Source organism: Hippoglossus hippoglossus, chromosome 12 (assembly GCF_009819705.1).
Source record: "Hippoglossus hippoglossus isolate fHipHip1 chromosome 12, fHipHip1.pri, whole genome shotgun sequence".
NCBI classification, from domain to species: Eukaryota; Metazoa; Chordata; class Actinopteri; order Pleuronectiformes; family Pleuronectidae; genus Hippoglossus; species Hippoglossus hippoglossus.
In genome coordinates, this window is record NC_047162.1 from 76,921 (window position 1) to 97,432 (window position 20,512).

Here is a 20,512-nt window from a genome sequence, read left to right on the forward strand (position 1 = left end):
CGCCCTCTCTGGGGGTCTAAATGACCCCTCCCATGACAATCGAGAATGACAATCCATTGGTCTCAATTACCCCAGGAGAATTGGATAATGACAATCCTTGGGTCACCCTCACCCTAACCCTGACCGGCCAGGGCTTGCGTATGATCGCACGCACGCACGCACGCACGCACGCACGCACGCACGCACACGCACACGCACACACACACACACTCTGGGTCGACCCAGGAACAACACAAGGGTTAAGAGGTGACAAAGAATGTTCATCTTTATCTGTATGTCAAGTTTCAAGGAATTTTACTGTCGAAAGTTAGAGAAGATTCATCCATTCACCCACTCACACACACATACAGTGCATCTATGGGCAGCACTTTTTCTACAAGGACACTTCGGCGTGCAGAAAACTGGGATCAAACCTCCGACTTTCTGATTAGAGGACAACAGCTCTACTCATTCAGCCACAGCTGCCACAAAATGCACCCATATTCACACCATTTGAAACAAAACCATTTGGCCAGGAGAAAACAACTAAAGAGTTAAAAGGGTTCTGTCAATAACCATTATAAACAAATCACCTACTGATTTTAAGGGTGTAAAGAAAATTGTTTCATTATGAAACTTAGACTATGGCAACCACCGGTGACAAATGGGAAACACAGATGATACAAAATACATTAAAACAGGATTGCTGTGGAACTCAAAATGTAAACTGTTCCATTATTAGTCTATGAATTTCTGATAATGTTACTTAGCATAGCACAACAAAGAGATAAATATTATGCTTGTGTATTTTTATCGAGTATTTAAATGCCAAATAGAACAAGCCTTTTCCCTAAATTTTGATGTTGAATAAGTAAGATTCTCCCACATGTAGTTCAGAAGCCCAATATTATTGACCTCTGACAATTAACTGTCACTTTTTCCTTGTTTCAGTGCTGGACATTGTGTGCAGAGGTTTTTATACACACTATGGAGCACTGTGAAGTTAGAAAACTGCACGTTTATTCTACCAGTTTTTTCATAAAATAAAACTGAATTTGTGTTATTGTTCACGTATGTGGCTTTTATATTAGTTTGAATGATTTGCTAAGCTGGTGTTACTTTTTCAAACATTGCCTGTCAGCTATTTTAGAGGTCTGTTAAGCAATCGATACAATCTTAAGACCCAAGTTCACAACTTTTCAAAATAAAATCTCAAAACGAATGTTGTGCTTTTACTTGGGACAGTATTGACTCTGTTGCAACAATGAGGATTATGTTCATGATTCTGATAATAGCAACAAAACTAAGTAAAAAGTAAGAGTTAAAACAAACAGACAATCTTTCAACAGAGGATTGGATTGCTTTTCTATGGAAATATAGGAAGCCAAATGGTCTATTTGAATGCACAAGTAATACACAACTACCTTTACTGTAAAGAATGCTGTTTAAGACATATTATGTTATCAAGACTATCCAGTATGAAATTCTTGTTTTACCTGAACAATGGAAAAGCGTCATGCTCAGATGTTTCGAGCTACAAAAATTGATAGACTCGTACAAAGACTCACATTTCCTTTTATTGATCAACACAGGACCAGTTCACACTCACCTGCAATAATACAACAATCATATATCAGATTTAAGATGATATTTTACATTAACTGCAAGGGCACACTTAACACGCTGTGTAAAACATTTGTTTTGGCCGTCATGTATGTTTAGAAGTATGAATACAGTGATAGGCAGAAACAGTGTGTGTCTTCTTACATTCTGTAGTCTTCCAACACTGACTTCTGGCAAAAACAACCAATGATTTAAGAAGTGTCACTGACTCTACATATTCATAATGCAGATGTGACACATCAGATTTATCAATAATGCATTAGAAGTCCACACAGCGGCCTTTTCTTTCCCAGTCTCCATAACGGGTGGGTTCTGGACCCCGAGGGCCCCCCTTCTCCTTGGTTAAAGGGTTAACATCGCCTGGGAACTCTGGAGAAAAATAAGATACAAAACAACCAGACTGACTAAAAGATACTGCTTTAGTTTACATGTGCATTTACTCTAAAAATTAACAGCTCATGTTTATCCAATGGATGATGTCAACGTAATATGCTTTCTGATCAGACACACTGATCATATTTTTATTAGAGATGGTATTTTAGGTCCAGTAACAATAACTGATGTTTTTGCTTTTACTAATATCGACAAACTAATCAAGAGCATTGTTCTCACAAAATTTGTGTGCAGTTTGTGTCCAAACTATAGAAATTGTCTAATGTTGCATTGTCCTCACTTTCCAGAACATCTTTGCTTTTGTCTTCTGGGCTGTCAAACCGACCCTTTGGCGTTTTAGCTTTTTTCAGTGGCTCTTTGTCCATCACTGCTCCGCTGGCTGCTCGTGAACAACCTGAGAATAAGACATTTAGAGAAAAGAGACAGCCGTGATATTAGTTTAAGGTTGAATAATGGACAGGATCACAGGACTTTCACTTGGGTCCTGTTCAGACCTGGTATTAACATCCACCTTGAGATCTGATCACAAGCGGGCAGCATTAAGTACGCATGTTCGCACCTGACATTAAAATGCATCCTGAATGTGTCCCCTGTGATCAGATCTTACTTCCCCACTCTTTATTCAAATAATTGTGTACGCCATTTCTGTCAGCAAAAAACAAATTATGTTATTTTGATGAAATCTGGGTTTACAGAGGCCTGTAATAACGAAGCAAGTGATGATCAATCTAGCTCAGAGTACATCTCCTCATTTCTCCATTAATAGACGAGTCAAAGAAGGATGCAACATTTCCCCGTTTGTATTTATTCTGGCAGCAGAAATTTTGGCAATTCATATAAAAAAATTCTGACACTCAAAAATAATGTTTTTGATGAACAAATTATCATAAGTCAACTAGCTGATGACACCACTATCCTCTGTAGAACAGAGTAGAACAAATCCCCAAGGTTTTGATTTTATAGATGTTCTTTAAAGCATCAGGTTTAACCATGAATTGCAACAAATGTGAATTAATGGATATACATGATTGCAACCTCACAGAGGTTTACAACATCCCCATCAAGTCATCTGTAAAATATCTGGGAATTCATGTAAAAACAGTCAGAGTAACCTTAAACATACAAAACAAAATTCTTGAAATAAAGTCCAAACTGAATATGTCGCTACAAAGAGACTTGACTGTTTCTGGAAGAAAATACCTAATCAAAATGGAATCCTTAGCAAGGTGCATTTACCCCGCGTATTCAATGGCAATACCCAATAAATTCATAAAATACATCAATCAAATAAACTGTCCTTATTTCACAAACAGGCACTATCATCCAATGAATTGCTAAGAGTGAGATTTAAAATTGATCACAATAACTGCAGCTTTTGTGACACTGGAATTGAAAGTACTGATCATCTGTTTTTCCGATTGCATGTATTCTGTTACATTCTGGGAAGACTTACAAGACTGGCTGTCAACTAAAATCCAGCTGCCCTCTCAAGAGAAAACATTGTGTTTGGTATCGGCTCGGGAGACATTAAGAGTGGCCTGATGGTTTACAACCTGATTCTCCTGACAAGAATTTTCATCGAAACATCTAAATGGAGGAAAAATGAAACCCATCTTCTCTGTGTTCAGAAGGGACCTGATGGACAATCATCTCAGTGCCTTAAAAATAATGGAGGTGAAACATGCAAAGTCTCTTCTCAGAGCTTATGAAGACCTTAAAATATATGAGGACCTCTAGTGGAACTAAAAAATAACTTAATTTGGAATTTATGTATTTACTCATTGACTTTTTCTTAATTATTTTAAATGTTATTTTATGTAATTTCATTTGTGCATAATGTGCCTTGTTATTTGGTTGTATTTACCATGGTTTCAATGCCTTGATATTTGTAAGATTCAAGTTTTCAATAAAAAAGATCAGCGGCTCGGTCGCGTAATGACATCGTCATCAGTCTCGGAATTAATACTGTTTCGCCATGTCGTTTCGAATCCCTCTCAAGTTTTTTATACAATATTTATTTTTCTACCCTTTGATTTATATTGTTATCTAAAGCTGATGTTGACACGGACATGTTATATCAACTCGTAATGTGTATTTGTTGATGTTTATTTCAGCAAGACCTTCAGTATACCACCACACTTCTGACACAGGCGCTTTGTAAAAAATTACGAATCTGCGACCAAATCTGAAATAGACAGGAATTTATTGTTGGTCCTGAAGTAAAAGTCACTTCACCGCGGTAAATAACGAGGGGCGAGTGAAGTCGAAGACAACAAACAGTCGTGTCAGATATGAAGACATCGTGGTAACGGTCACTTAAACAAGGGCTTGAACATGCAGACGTAATAATGAATGAAATAATTAAACTCAGGAAGAGACCGAGGCCCGTTTAGCTAACCTGTCCACCCGTCCACCGTTAGGCCCACTGAGACGATGTGTCTTCCGGCTGAAGTGTAGAGGCGCGACATGACAGAGTTGTCTGTAGCTGTCACAAACAACTCCTCTCTGACCCAGTACAAAAGTATGCTGTTGTTGATTGTCGTACTTCATCCACGCAATTTTCATCATCACCAAGCGACGGAAAGTGTAGTGCCGTATTTATTAGACGCCAGTAGAGGGGGACAAAGCACTGCAAATATCAGACCACATACCACAAATTCATCTATAAGGGAGCCAGAAGACAACGCGAGGGAGAGAGTATGAAAACCAAGACAAAATGAAAGAAAAAAGAGGGGGAATTCCATTACAATATCTCCTACTATTTCCCAGATCTAGTTTATCTCGTTTGCCCCTGAAACAGAACTAGGCTACAAGGGAGGGAATGAGAAAGTAGAGGAAAGAAAATCAGAAAACAGAGAAGGGAGCACAAATTAATAAACAAGGCAGAAACATTGCATATACAATATATTTGCAAAAAACCTATTTAGCAACATATGAGGGCATTATTCTACAGCCCACAGTTTGGTGGTGTGAAAGTGCATAAAATGGTTTGACATAACAATAACAAGTAGGCATTAAAGGAAGCAACTGGCGAGATCAATCTGTAAATTGGGAGTGCAGCTCTCCAAACAATTACACCATAGCGCAAAGATACAATATGATCTTATTCGATCATGTGACGCGAAAAAAACACACATGCTGTAAAATAGCATGTGCAAGTTTGTACAAATATCAATAGTGTTAACATGAAACAAAAAGTACAAGGGGTCAAATCCAATGTGCCTTACCATCGCAAATACAAGCTTCAAATGAGTTCTATTTGGTCAATTATAAATCTTGAATAATTGATGAATAATGATTGATGAACAATAAACTGTACATAATATCACACAAACTTGCACAGAAATAATTTTGTATCGTATACACATACTCCTGTCGAAACAGCTATAGCTCTCTCCTCTGTGGCTTCCTGCTTGCTCTCTATCTCTTTGCCCAGGTCTACTGGGCTGCGTTCAGAAAATCCAAATAGTCTCCTTTCCTTGTTTACTTGTTTACTTGTTACTCATTTTTATTTGATAGGGTGATTAAATACAAGTCTTTTAATTTAAAGCTGAGCAAAAGAAGGCTTAAATATTGGTTACCAGATTGGTTTTGAACGTGGGTGAAGACGTGGTGAATTCATATTGCTGACTTGCTGTTTCCCTAAGAAGTTGGGGGCAAGGCCAACCTGTTAAGAGGAAAAAATTATCTCATATGAAGCTGTGAATGGTAAATGGTAAATGGTTTTGTATTTATATGGCACTTTTCTAGTCTTGATGACCACTCAAAGCTCTTTACAGTACAGTTTTACATTCACCCATTCACACACACATTCATACAGTGCATCTATTAGCAGCACTTTTTTTTCTATGAGGGGCAATTCAGGGCTCAGCATCTTGCCCAAGGACACTTTGTTTTGCAGATGAGGAAGACTGGGATCGAGGACAACCGCTCTACCCCTCAGCCACACAGCCTCATTCCGATCCGACATCATCATAATCAAGGTTTTGTTTTAGGAAAGATAATAGTTTCATAGAAACGATAATCTTGGTTTTCAGTCAACACAGTAAACAGGAAATTTTCTGCCGTTAGGAATCTTTAAATAAAATAAAGTTTAAAAATAGATGCAGCTAGCCACAGTGTGAAGTAGAGTGGGATCATGGGAGTTGTTGTCCTCAGGGCTTGTGGTTCAGGAGCTAAATTCTCCTCAAAACAAACAGAGCCATTGATTTAATCCAATAACAAACTGAATACAGAAGCTTTTATGTTGAAAATCTTTGCATTGAGAATCTGGAACCATGAAATGTTTGAGGTTTTACTTTGTACATGAAAAATTGCTAACAACATAGTTGACTTTGACTATAAAGCTGCTGTGAGCCGAGCTGCTGCTGCTAACGTTTGCTCAGAATGTTTCTCTGATAACTTTAGATCCAGACGTCCAACGACAAAAATTCTTCATGCTGTTTAAATATGTATTATTAAAAATCACAGAGGTCTTATAAGTGTGAAAATGTGACTTGAAACTGGATAAAAAGTCCATTTAGACTTCTGTCAAACAAACACTACACTGACACATGCACAAAGGGAACATGATGCCAGTGACAGGCGACCAAATGAAACACACTGTTACCTTAATATAAAATGACATATTTCTCCAGATTTGAATATATAATAACACAAATCAACAACATATGTAACAGAAGTCTAGTTCTTCTTAGACTTTTAGAAAAGTTACATATTATATCTTTTAAAATGATTGGCAATTCGGGGTTCAGCATCTTGCCCAAGGACACTTCGGCATGCAGATGGGGAAGACTGGGGATCGAACTGCCGACCTTCAGGTTGGAGGATGACCACTCTACCCCTCAGCAACAGCCGCCCAGAAGAAGGAAAAGCGTAAACGCCTTGCAGAAATAGAGGTGCTGCTCTCTGAAGCAGAGAAGGCATACCATTCCTCTCGTTCCATGAAATATCAATATTACATTACAAAATTGAAGAGTAAATATAACATTATTTTGAGTGACCAGGTTAATAAGCAAATACTTTAGTTGAGACAAAAGCAATTTGAATTGAATGATAAGTCAAGTAAATTGTTGGCCAGGCAGTGGCAGGGTGCACAGGCAAGTAGGTCCATTCTTAAACTTAAGTCTTCCACTGGTCAAACGTTAACTAATCCACGTGATATAAATGAATACTTTAGAGAGCTATATTCAAAGTTATACAGCTCTAGCTGTAATGCATCTGATGAAGATATTGAGAATTTCCTGGATTCTGTTGAATTACCGAAAATAAGTGACTGCTAAGCTTGATCTAGATACAAATTTAGTTTGTGAAATTAAAGAGGCAATAAAATAATTTCCAAGTGGTAAGGCTGCAGGTCCAGATGGGTTTGTTTTTTTAAGTCCTACAGTGATTTCATTGCCCACCTGCTATCTAGAAAGATTAAACATTCAATAGCCAATGAGATATTTCCACAATCTTTTTACGAGGCAAATATTAGTCTAATACTTAAGAAAGGGAGGGACGATTCAGATCCGCTGGCATATAGACCCCTCAGTCAATTAAACTATGATCAGAAAGTGTTAGCAAAAATGCTGGCCACTAGGCTGGGCAGGCATATATCCTCATTAATACAACCTGATCAAACAGGCTTTGTATCGGGCAGATTCTCTTTTTTTAATACCCTGAGATTATTTAATATAATGTATGCAAAACATAAAGTAAATGACAAGCTTGTAGTTATCTCGTTAGATGCAGAAAGGGCGTTTGATCAAATTGAATGGAGATATATGCACGCCACATTGAGACACTATGGATTTGGTGAATTTTTTCTATCACTCATCAAGATGCTTTATGCTTGTCCTACATCTGCCATTCTCACTAATGGGAACAGGTCATTACTTTTTAACCTGAAGCGTGGGACAAGGCAGGGCTGCTGTGCCAGTCCTCTAATGTTCAATTTAGCACTCGAGCCTCTGGCTATTAGTATAAGACAGCATACTGATATTAAGGGAATTAAGAAGGGCGATATTGAATGTAAACTATCTCTTTATGCGGACAACCTGTTAATCCCTTCCTCCACTCTTCTCGCTAGTTAAATGCTTTGGTAGCCTGTCTGAATATTCCATTAATTTGAGGAAAAGTGCATTTATTCCTCTTTCAGAAAGTTTAGATCCTCTTTTTCTTGAATCTCTTCCTTTTGAAATTGCCATGGATCAGTTCACTTAATTGGGCCTATCTATTCCTGTAAATCCGACACTCTTACTTAAGAATAATTTTACTATTCAGTTAGACAAGCTGAAGGACTTTGCCTCTATCTCTTATAGGGCATGTAAATACGATTAAAATGGTGTCACTCCCCAGATTTATGTACTTGTTTCAAAATATTCCAATCAACCTTCTGTTATCTTTAAAAAAAAAACTTGACTCAATAATAAGGCTGTTTGTCTGGGGGTATAAACCACATCGTATTGCCAAGACCCACCTACAAAAGCCCCAAAAACTGGGGGGTTTAAACCTTCCAGTGTTCCAACATTACTATTTGGCAACTAATGCCAGAGCCCTAATATATTGGCAAGATCAGCTTCCCCAGACATATGAGCTCCATGATGCACCCAAGTGGTTGCAATTGGAATCGAATGCTGCAAGAAACAGCTCTCTGTCAGCTCTTCTTTTTTCTACTAAGGATTATCCAATGCATCTAGTTAAGGACAATTTTGTTCTCCAAAATTCACTTAAAATTAAAAAAAAAAGATTAAAATGGTGCTTCAAGCTCCCGAATGTTTGTAACATTCTCCTATTTGTTCAAACCATAATTTTATTCCATCTCAATCTGATCAGGCATTTATTTACTGGAAGGGCAGGACTGACTACTATTGCAGACTTGTACATGATAATAATCATTTTGCATCCTATATGGAACTGAAAGAAACCTTCTACCCACCTCAAGCTCACTTTTTCCGTTACTTACAAGTTAGACATTTTGTTAAAAGTTATGTAAAAAACTTTGAAAACCCACCCAGGAACACTCTTTTTATGTTTTAATAAAACAACATCCTAATTCTAAACATCTTGTTTCAAAATTTGTGACACTATTTGCTAATGAGTCTGTTGTTTCATCAGAACATACAAATTCTGCCTGGGAGGCAGATCTAGGTGTAGAGGATCCATTTGGGCTCAATTAATGCCAGGTTGCAGTTGATTCATTTTAAAGTCATGCACAGATTACATTATTCCAAAGAAAAAATGTATCTGATCTGTATGTGACGGATGTAAATCTTCAAAAGGCACTCTAGGCCACACCTTTTGGTTTTGTCCTAAGATTGTTTCCTTCTGGCAGGATATTTTTAAATGGTATTCTAAAATGTATGATCTATTGAACCTGACGCACTGGTTGCCCTGTTTGGCTGATCTGTAGCTTCTCTTGCACTGCCACAAACTCTACAGCAGACCCTTATGTTTGGTATGCTAATTGCAATGAGAATAATACTCAGTGAATGGAAAGCTACCAGTGCTCCTCGTTTCTCCAGATGGTTAATGGAACTGGTTTCAGGGATACATCTTGAGTGGCTTCGGACCAACACGCATGGTTTTCATAAAAAATTTGAGAGCACTTGGGGCAGAATGATTAATATAGGCGGTAACGCTGTAGCTTATCTCTGTAGAGTCTGGCTTCTTTTCTTTTTTTTTTGTCCTTTGTGATTATTGTCTTTTATGCTTTTGTTTGTATTGTATGTTTCGTCTTTATTTTTTTCTTTGTGAAGTTAAATATAATTTTAAAAACACACAAAAAAAAAAAGTTATCTGACCACAACAAGATGCAAACACTGCTGACAGTGTTTGGAACTGGCTCACTGTGACTGACCTGCTGTAGTGCTGCAGCTGCTGCTGACAGATGCTGCAGACAAGGCTGATGACTGGGAGTAAGAAGGAGATGCTCACAGGAGATCGATGCTACAGGAAGAGAAAATCAGATCCCAGATTCAAAAGATTTGTATGAAATAAAGTGAAAAGGGAACATTAGTGGGGGAAAGGTTGGGCGCGAGTGTGTGAGTTTGTGTTTGTGTGTGTGTGTGTGTGTGTGTGTGTGTGTGTGTGTGTGTGTGTGTGTGTGTGTGTGTGTTGGCACCTACTAAACATCACAGAGTAGCAGTAATCTTACCAATAAGTGGAGGAGGTTTATGTACAACTCTTGATTGAATTCAAAGCAGTAGCTTTCTGTTGGCCATGTCCTGAAAGTAGTCTATGACGTCACTGTGGTTGATTGGAATATCCTTTTCAGTTGCCAATAAAAGAAGGTCTCCTCTTTGCAAAGGCTGCAGAGTTTGGTTTTGACCAGCTTCAATTTTGAGAAAGAACATTCCACAGTTGCTGTGGACACCGGAAGTGTGCCATATGTCTTAAGCAGCTCAGTCATGTTAGGGAAAACCAGATCTGCATTATTTTCTTGGACCACTGAAAGCATAGATGTCACACTGGTGGGGGGCATGAGTATGACGTATGGAAGACCTTAAGTACAGTCTGCAATTTGTCCTCCTCTTCAATGTAATAGAAGTGGCAGAGTTTCTTCACACCTTGGAGTGCTTCTGTTGTAATTTTTGCTGTTTTCCAATTCTCTGGGACTATCTCGCAATGGTAGGCATTCAAGATTTCCCATGTGGAATTATTTCCTCCTTTAAAGAATCTCTGAAGCTCTTGTGTCATTGTGTCCACAAAAATATAATACACTTTAACACTTTTACACTTTAGTACTCTTCCAAAGTTTGGAAAGCATGGTCAGCAGTAGTTGATGTGGCAGCAAACTTGAATTTGCTGCCCCACACACACACACACACACACACACACACACACACACACACACACACACACAGTAAAGCCCACCGCAAACCTGGGAAAATCCCCGTAACTATCTTTAAAATGGTGGACAGAAGTACAATTCACCCATGACAAAAGAAAGACATACAGAAACAAAACGGCCATCATACGTGTTTTCCTCAGGCAGAAGCAGCAGTGGTTGGCAGATGTCGCCTAACGTTACTTGTACAGGCTGCGCAGTGAACACAGCAATATAAACCACAACCATGCATGTTCATTGCTCACTGCGTTCATGTAGAAATACACCAAAAATGTGCAAACCCCAGTTATCGACGTTGAAGTTTATCGTCCAGCTGTCTCAGTTGACGCTGGGCATCTGCAGTGTCCGCGCGTGGTCGCATCTGCGGAAGACGGGAAGAGGGCATGTCAGGTCAGGTGAGCTCAGGTCAGGTGAAAACTCATCATGTGACTGACGGCAGCCAGGTCATTTTATTTATAGCTAAATTATTATTAATTGTTAAATGATCTTCATGAAGGGCCATGGGCATGATTTCATACAAAATCAAGGGCAAAGGGGCAGGTGCTCCAGCACCTCCTGTCCCCCCCTCTGTACGTGCATGGTGAACAGAGTCATATCTGTGGCGGAGCTGGTGAGGGAGCTATGGGCATATTCTACCCAAGCCAAGTGGGAACTCCAGGATGAGGGATGTCGGGCAGAGACACAGCGTAGAGCTGCCTCCAAATCCTGGTTGGCCCGCTCGGTCTGCCCGTTGGTCTGAGGTTGATAGCCGGAGGATAAGCTAACAGATGCCCACAGTGCCAGGCAGAAAGCCTTCCACACCTGGGAGGTGAACTGGGGCCCTCGGTCTGAGACGATATCCAGGGGTAGCCCGTGTAGCCGAAAAACATGCTAGGTAAGCAGGTCAGCTGTCTCCAAGGTTGAGGGGAGTTTGTGACGAGGGAAAAAGTGTACACTCTTAGAGAAACGGTCTACAATGTTGAGTATGGTAGTGTTACCTGCCAATGAGGAAAGACCAGTGACGAAATCCACAGTGATATGGGACCATGGACGGTTGGGTATGGGTAATGGTCGAAGCAGTCCAGAGAAAGGTTGGTGGGAGACCTTTCCGCTGACGCAGACAGAGCAGGCGGAGACAAAGGACTTTCCTAGGCGATGGTAGGCCACCAGAAATGTCGCCTGATGAATTCCAGGGTGCGTTGGACTCCAGGATGGCATGTTAGCTTGGACACATGTTCCCAAAGGAGCACTTGAGATCTGAGAGGGACAGGGACATAGAAGCAGATAGGAGGACTGTTTCGTGGGCCGGGATCAGTCTACTGGGCCTCCTTAACCCGGGACTCCACCTCCCAGAAGGCAGCTGCCACAATGCACGAAGGAGGGAGGATGGGCTCTGGAGGTTTGCTGGGGGAGAGAGGGCATCAGGTTGCGGGAACCAGGTCTGTAGGTCAGAGTAAAGTTAAATATACCCAAGAACAGAGCCCACCTAGCTTGTCGAGGGTTTAATCTCTTGGCTGACTGGAGATAAGCTAGGTTCTTATGATCAGTCCAAACGATGAAGGGATGCTCCATCCCCTCCAGCCAGTGCCACCACTCCGCCATAGCCAGCACCACCGCCAGTAGCTCACGATTACCAATATCGTAATTTTGTTCGGCTTGGGAAAGGCGATGAGAGAAAAAAGCACAGGCGTGTAATTTGCCATCCTCCACAGAGCGTTAGGAGAGGATGGCCCCAACCCCGGTGTCCGAGGCATCAACCTCCACCACGAACTGTAGGGAAGGGTCTGGGTGAATGAGAACTGGAGCGGTGGAGAACAGAGCCTTAAGTTGAATGAATGCTTTAACAGCGTCAGGGGACCAGGTGAAAGGGATAGTAGATGAGGTTAGTATTGTGAGAGGTGTGGCTACCTTACTGTAGTCCCTGATGAATTGACAGTAGATGTTGGTGATGCAGGTTTCCAGGTCTCAGGGCAGGGCCACTCCACAACCGCCAGCACCTTGGCTGGATCTGCCCGGATTTGTCCCTTCTCAATGATATAACCCAGGATAGAAAGTCTCTGGAGCACTAACCTGACATGCTGTTGATGTTGTGGCAGACTTCTGGAGAAAATGAGGGTGTCATCTAGATACACAAACACAAAGCGGTGAAGCATATCCCCGAGGACATTGTTGACTAGGTTCTGGAAAATGGCGGGGGCATTGGTGAGGCAGAACAGCATCACCCGATACTCAAAGTGTCCCGGAGGGGTGTCGAAATCTGTTATCCATTCATTGCCCACTTTAATCAGGACCAGGTGGTAAGCGTTGCGGAGGTCTAGCTTGGTGAAGATGGAGGCTTCGTCAAGGGGACCAAAAGCTGAATCAATCAGAGGGGGTACTTATTCTTGACCGTGATACTATTGAGGGCTCGATGGTCAATACAGGATCCTACAGGGGATGAGGATGGTCGGATAAGTCCTCCAGCCAGCGCTTCCTGGATGTATTGTTCCATGGTCTCCTTTTCAGGTTTGGACAGGTTGTAAAGTCTGCTGGAGGGAAGTGTGTGGTCAGGGAGGAGTTTGATGGCACAATCATAGGGTCTGTGAAGGGGTAATGTAAGGCTGTAGTTCTTACTATAAACCTCCTCTAAGTCGTGATAAACTGAGGAAACATGGGATATGTCTAGGGATTTAGAAACAGGAGAGTGACGGGAACCTGAAGACGGGCAGGATGATCAAAGGAAGTTGGAGTGGCAATGTACGCTCTAACCTACTACTACGCCGCTTCTCCAGTCAAAGTGGGGATTGGGGAATTGCAACCAGGGTTAAGTGAGGTGAGTGAATGACTAAGAACTGGATGGACTTTTGTTGGTTGCTGAAAGTGATCAGGGTAATAGGGGTGGTTTGGTGGGTGATTTTAGCCAGGTGTTTGCCATCTAAGGCCTTCACCTCTATGGGTTAAGGAAGAGGCGTGAGAGAGATGTTGCTCTGAGATACTACATTAGAGTCCATGAAGTTCTCATTAGCACTTGAATCCACCAAGGCCTTGAGGGGGAGAGAGAGAGAATTAGTAATAACCCTAGAGTTAGCAGAGCTCGGGACGGGGTTCTGTTGGTGGAGGATCTTGTCTGGCTCAACAGGGTACCTCCTCTGCCTAATGAGCCTAATCTTTTGGCCGATTAGAACACTGGACGAGTGTGTGGCCAGGCTGGCCGCAGTAAAGGCAGAGCCTCTCTCTAAATCTTGCTATGGTGAGCCGAGTCCGTCCCAGCTGCATGGGCTCCTCAATGGGTTCAGCAGAGGTCGAGCAGGGTTATGGATCAGAACCCTAACCCTAACCCATTGTGGCCCGCGAGTCAAAAAGTTTGCCCACCCCTGAGCTAGCCCGTTCACCCGATTTATGTGAAATTTGGTCAGGACAGCCTAAAAGAGTTGGTGATGCCACAGAATCAAACTTGTGAGTTTTCATCAGGGGGCATGCCCTTGGGATGGCTGCTAATCTTGCTGTAACTTCAATGTTTTCGCTCCAATCAGTCTTAAATTTCAATTTTGTAATGAGGAATCCGCCCTGAAGAGTTATATATGCAAATATACTATGATAGTCACACAGGACTGGTACTTCCTGTTTTATACTTTGACATGTTGCTCCTACATTTTTCATTTGATCCACCTAAAAATTGGTCAGGGAAACTTTGAGATGCTGGTGACGCCGTGCTGTGACCCTTAAGCCTTCAGATTGAACCCGCAACAGCGTGCATTTCGATGGAACACCAACAAACAGGAAGCGGCTGTAACGTCACTGCACATGCTCCAATCTGCCTCAAAATGCACATGTACAATGAGAGTCACTATGTGAACAATGTTGGCAATATTGACAATATTTGGCAGCTGAGGCAGAATAGCTCAACAGCGCAACCTAGTGGAAACTGGAAATAGTCCCTCTGGTTCAAACTTCATTGGAATAACCTAAATTTTTCACAGCTGACTCAAGACCTCAGCTGAATCGTGAGACATGATCAGTGAGCATTCTCAGGCGCCACCCGATGGACACAGGTACATGGACTGACCCTGTTCCCATCGAGTTTCAAGCGAATGCCTCTTCGTGGGGTAGATGGGGTGTACACGGTTGCCTCGGTGCCGTGGAATCACATCTCCGCGGTGGCAAGGCTCGGGACCGCATTTTACTTGCAGTAGTCTAGTTAATTTTGTTTTTACAACTTGATGCAATATGTATTTTGAAATATGTTTTAATCACAATCCCTTGCCTTTTATACCAAAACTGTGGTTATCACATTTATTATCGAACATAATTTGATCTAATATTGACAGTTTTATCTGAATAGACACCAAGTAGCATCTGTCTTGTATGGTTTATTGGCGGGTGGCAACCAACGTCAAGGTGCATTACCAACATCTGTCTCAGTTGTAATCCTCAAGAAGCCACACACAATATTAATGTCTGGTTGTTACATGCACTGCTGTCAAACCCACCAACATATGTGCACTTGGTACTGTGTAATACTGTTGTGTGACTACATGTGGTGTATATGTAAGAAGGAAGTATATACCAAATAAAAACAGTTTCATTACCATTACAACTTGCCTACTCTTTTAATATGGGTTATATAATTAATGAAAATAATAATATTAATACTATGTATAATTATGTTTAGCCTATTGCATTGGATAGATTCTAAAACAAAATTATATTTATCAAACCTAAATAGGGACATATTGATAACAAATTCAGTGATTTTGCTATCTCAAAAGTGTGTTTTTGACAACATGGGGTATGTTCACAAGCCATCTTGGCTGCTATTAGCTATCTGTAATAATAAAGGCCGTGGATGATATGCTCTGCCGCAAAGGCGATCAGTGTTAGAATCGTTTGTTGGTGATCGGCGCTCGAATAGTTTGGTCAACCTTTCGTCTTTACTGAGTGATCAAAGTTCAATTTTAGTGGTTGTCAAACCCATGGGCGTCGTCATAAATACAACGCCGCTTTTTATGTAATCATTCATTTGCAATAAAATGGCTAAAAATATTATTTAATGATTAAAAAGAGATTGTTTCATCAAACGAAACACTTAATATCTCATATCAGAGCAAATTTGATTTTCAATGACACGCATATTTCACAAGGTTTCAAAGTTGCGTCCCCACTTTATGTCAACACCGTCTGACATTCATTAAAATGTAATAAAATCAGGCAATATTAGGGGCAGCAGTCAATCGGAAGGATCCAGGTTTTCCATTCAAGTTTTATAGTTTTAGAATATTTTATATTTATATGTATTTTCGGAGATTGTTTAGAATGTTAAGATCATTTTATTCCCCTGAAGTAGGTTTTGTTAGTATCGAGCATCAAGCTGAAAAGAAAATGGCTGCTACAAGAATTCCATTTGTTTTGTGAACAAAATGACTATTATGTCAACACCGTCAGATGTTGACATTCAGTGGGAAGGAATAATTTTTTTGTTTTTTGAGTCATTTGAGTCAAATATAGAAACAGATTAGTTTGTCTTATAATCTCTAAATACAAAGTATGTTGCATCAGCATTTTCTGCTTTTTTATGACTTTTGTGAATTGATAGTCATCAACTCTATCAGAGTTTAGTAGAGGAAACATAGGGCTTACACACATAATGGTGAAGGTACATAGACACATGTATATGGAAATATGGTTATTAATATTGAGTGTGTTATTTTGCCTCCTCTGTTGTATATCGGTTACCGCCGTCAGATTAATATTATAATATAATAATAATATTTCAGTATGATATTTCATATTTTTGGAGGAATTGTTGGTCATATGTGAAAATGTAATCCGTCTCCTAATATGAGAATGTGTTTTTAAATCTCTCCGTGTTTTTGGTGTTGACATAAAATAAGTGATGGCAAGGCAAAAAGCACATTTTGTTAAAAAAGAGGTTGTATCAAAGCATACCTCAGTAGCTCAGTACATGGTATATACATATATTTAGTTCAATTTGTCTGAGCTTAAGGTTTTCTTTTTTCAATATTGGATCCTGTTTCATCCCACTTCACTCTAGAACGTGATTCAGGGGACCTGTTAGCACCACTTAATAAAATGCATGGCTGAAAAACTAAAATTCTAATTTATTGATTTAAATAAACTCTCTAAGTTGCAAACCTTATTTTGTTGGGTTATGATGAAATAATATTGTTGATAATTACATCAACTTAATATTGTTTGTAATTCTATATCAAATGTCTGCATTTGTTGATCTGAAATAAAATTTGTGGTAACTTCATCAAATTGGCCGGACAACTTAATTTTTCTCCAACTTAGTTTAGGATTTTAAGTCCCCTAAAAATGCCTGGGCGGGGACTTCCGGTTTGCAATGGACTAGAGAAGACACATGGTAAACCGTGCTCCCGGACATATCGCAATTTACTGAAAAAATAAGATGAGAACATTCAAGGCAAGTATCATTTCATTTACAAGTAAATTCTTAAAAAGCAATGTATGGGGGACTTCCGGTGTCACGGCGGAGTGAGGACGCCTTCTGGAAACTCTCCTCACCCAGCAAGGCTCCGGTTGCTTTTCAACGGAAAGAAGTACGAGTTTGAAACCCCAACGGAGGCGGCTGCTTTTGTCAAGGCCAAGATTCTACCAGCGGTGACATCAGAAAACGTGATGGTATGTAGGCTCACTACAGCCAGTACAAGACTGTGACAATGTGACCCAATCTATAGCGTGAGGGCATACTCCGTGAGACAAATGTAGGCTAACGTTACATCAAAATGCACAGTTATTTACGTTAATGCTACTTCAGAATTTCTACTGCCCTGTGTTCTATATTTCTATTTTTCCTTATTTTTTATTATTTTCTTTTGAATGGGCCAATCTGGGAATAGTAGCCTGCCCTAATTATATTGGAATATTAAAGCTCAATGGCCTGTTTGTAGAAGGTGGGATGTTTGATGGAAAAATGTGTCAGGCAGAATATAGCCTCGTGACAAATACCAGACAGATATGTTATCAAAGGAGGTAAACAACATAATAATTGACTTTTTAAACGTGTTTCGTTATCCTCTGTTAGATGAGGAGAGTTAGGTGCAAGCGTTGTTTAGCTAAGATGCACCTTTTTGCACTTGTTTTCTGGGGTTTTAATGCACTTAGTTTGGGTAAGTGCTGGGGGAGGGGGGGAAGCATCCTTTTTATTTTGCTGTCTTTTTGTAATGTAATGTACACGTTGCATCTTTTTGTTTTTTTGAATGTCTTACTATCTACGGCCATCCTTTTTTATTGTGACACTCTCTTTGTACTACATAGCGCAATGTTCTGTCTTCCTGCCCTATATATGCTAGTACAGCACAACTCTGTAAAGTATGAGTACAGTTAGGAATAGTGGTAGAAAAGTGAAGTTCATCTCTTGGAATGTGAAATCGCTGAATCACCCTGTGAAGAGGAACAAGGTACTGGCACATTTAGGTCAACTTGGGGTAGGGGTAGCCTTCCTCCAAGAGACACCTACGAAGGGCAGATGTTTCGGGTATTCAGAGGAGTTGGGTGGGGAAAGTCTTTCATTCCAAGTTCAACGCTAGGGCCAGGGGCGCAGCTATTCTTATACACAAAAGTGTTACCTTTGATAGTGATCAGGTAATTGCAGACACAAATGGCCGGTTCGTCATAGTCACCGGTCAGCTTTTCAATAAACCTGTTATCCTCGCCAGTGTATACGCTCCAAACTGGGACGACAGCACTTTTATTAACTCTTTTTTCTCTACTGTCCCTGGGATCAATAGCCACCACTTGATTGTTGGGGGTGACTTTAATTGTGTTCTCTGCCCCAGTCTTGATCGGTCTTCTACCAGACATGCACCACTGTCTAAAATGGCCACAGCTATTAGTACCTTTATTGAGCAGTATGGAATGGTTGACCCCTGGCGTTTACACTTCCCTACAGGAAAGGCTTTTTATTTTTTTCACCAGTTCACCATACATTTTCCAGGATTGATTATTTTATTCTAGATGCCCGGCTTATACCCTCTTCTAGCCCTCCCACTTACCATAGTATAGTTATATCTGATCACGCTCCCCTATCCTTTGAACTAGATTTCCCTGATCATCCTGCCCCCATATAAACAGTGGCGCCTGAACCCTCTTCTACTCTCTGACAGCGCTTTTGTAAAATTCATCCAAACCCACATACAAATTTTTATTGAGACCAATGCATCACCGGAGGTATCTCATAGCACCATATGGGAAGCGCTGAAAGCATACTTGCGAGGCCAAATTATTGGCTATGCCTCAAATACCAAAAAGGCAAGGATGGCCAAAAATTGAAAGAGCTTTCTGTCAAAATTTCGTTTTATGAGTTTGGCGACAAAGCAGGCCGGCTTCTCGCTCACCAAGCCCGCCAAACTGCAGCCTCACGCCAGATAACTCAAATCAAGACCACCTCGGGTTCAGTGACCACAGACCACAAGGAGATTAATGATGCTTTTGTAGCGTTTTATACAAACTTATACTTGTCTGAATATGATGATGAGGCTTCCGATTCAGAGTCGTTTTTTTGGAATTTGAACCTACCAACCCTTGAGGACTCTCAGAAAGATGCCCTCGATTCCCCCCTGAAGCTGGAGGAGGTTTGTGATGCCATTAAATATATGCAATCTGGCAAATCCCCTGGACCAGACGGGTTCCCAGTGGAGTTCTTTAAGAAATTTGCAGAAGACTTATCCCCAATACTACTATCAATGTTTAATGAATCATTTTCAATTGGCCATCTCCCTGAAACCCTGAACCAAGCCTCCATCTGTCTCCTACCTAAAAAGGACAAAGGGTCTCACAGACCGATTTCTCACAGACCGATTTCCCTTCCAAATGTGGACTGTAAAATTCTCGCTAAGTCCCTTGCTCTGCGGCTTGAAAATGCTCTTCCCAAGCTGGTGCTACCTGACCAAACCGGATTTATTCGAAGCAGACATTCCTATTCTAATATCCGTAGGCTGTTCGATATTATTTATACTACCACCAGTTCGGATGATCCTGAGCTTGTAATATCCTTAGATGCAGAGAAGGCGTTCGACCGGGTGGAGTGGGAATATTTATTTATGACCATGACGAAATTTGGCTTTGGTGATGATTTTATCTCCTGGGTTAAATTGTTGTACGCCTCTCCCTTAGCCTCTGTCCATACTAATGACTCTCACTCAAAATATTTCCCACTACATAGAGGCACGAGACAGGGCTGTCCTATGAGTTCACTGCTTTTTGCTCTGGCGATTGAACCGCTTGCGGCTTCTATTCGTCAATGCCAGGCAATTGAAGGGATAACTCGAGGGGACACAACACACAAGCTCTCGCTTTATGCCGATGATTTACTTTTGTACATTGCTAACCCAGTATATTCTTTGCCGCATGTCCTGTCTACCTTGGAACGATTTGGAAAGTTTTCAGGTTACAAACTGAATTTAGAAAAAAAGCGAACTTTATCCCATAAACAAAGCAGCTCTCGATATCCCGGCCACAGCCTTCCCATTCAAGAGAGTGTCTTCCCATTTTAAATACCTTGGGGTGGTGGTGCCGCGGTCTTTTCACAAGTTATATAAACTAAACTTCACACCATTGTTGTGCAATAATAGGTAGACTTGATGTTGGCTAATTATTAATAATCATAAAATATGATTATTAAAACAATAAATTATTTATTAAAATAATAAAATTATTAATTAAAAACAATTAAGTTATCAATTA

At 40.6% G+C, this 20,512-nt stretch overlaps 1 protein-coding gene across 1 annotated transcript; it reads right to left on the reverse strand.

The window, feature by feature from the left end:
• Positions 1–1,540: 1,540 nt before the first annotated feature.
• sdhaf4 (succinate dehydrogenase complex assembly factor 4) lies at positions 1,541–4,557 on the reverse strand. Its single transcript, XM_034602887.1, has 3 exons — positions 4,394–4,557; positions 2,276–2,389; positions 1,541–1,971 (listed from the first exon to the last, which is right to left on the reverse strand). The coding sequence occupies exons 1-3, from the start codon at positions 4,461–4,463 to the stop codon at positions 1,862–1,864; spliced, it is 294 nt and encodes a 97-aa protein (XP_034458778.1). The 5' UTR covers positions 4,464–4,557; the 3' UTR covers positions 1,541–1,861.
• Positions 4,558–20,512: the final 15,955 nt, after the last annotated feature.

What these genes read in the sequence shown, in the direction of transcription:
- sdhaf4 (XM_034602887.1), bottom strand. Translation starts at nt 4,463, where the DNA reads ATGTCGCGCCTCTACACTTCAGCCGGAAGACACATCGTCTCAGTGGGC. An exon ending in AACGGTGGACGGGTGGACAG is followed by an intron (nt 2,390 to 4,393) that starts GTTAGCTAAACG and finishes TCTTATTCTCAG; the next exon opens with GTTGTTCACGAGCAGCCAGC. An exon ending in AAGCAAAGATGTTCTGGAAA is followed by an intron (nt 1,972 to 2,275) that starts GTGAGGACAATG and finishes ATTTTTCTCCAG; the next exon opens with AGTTCCCAGGCGATGTTAAC.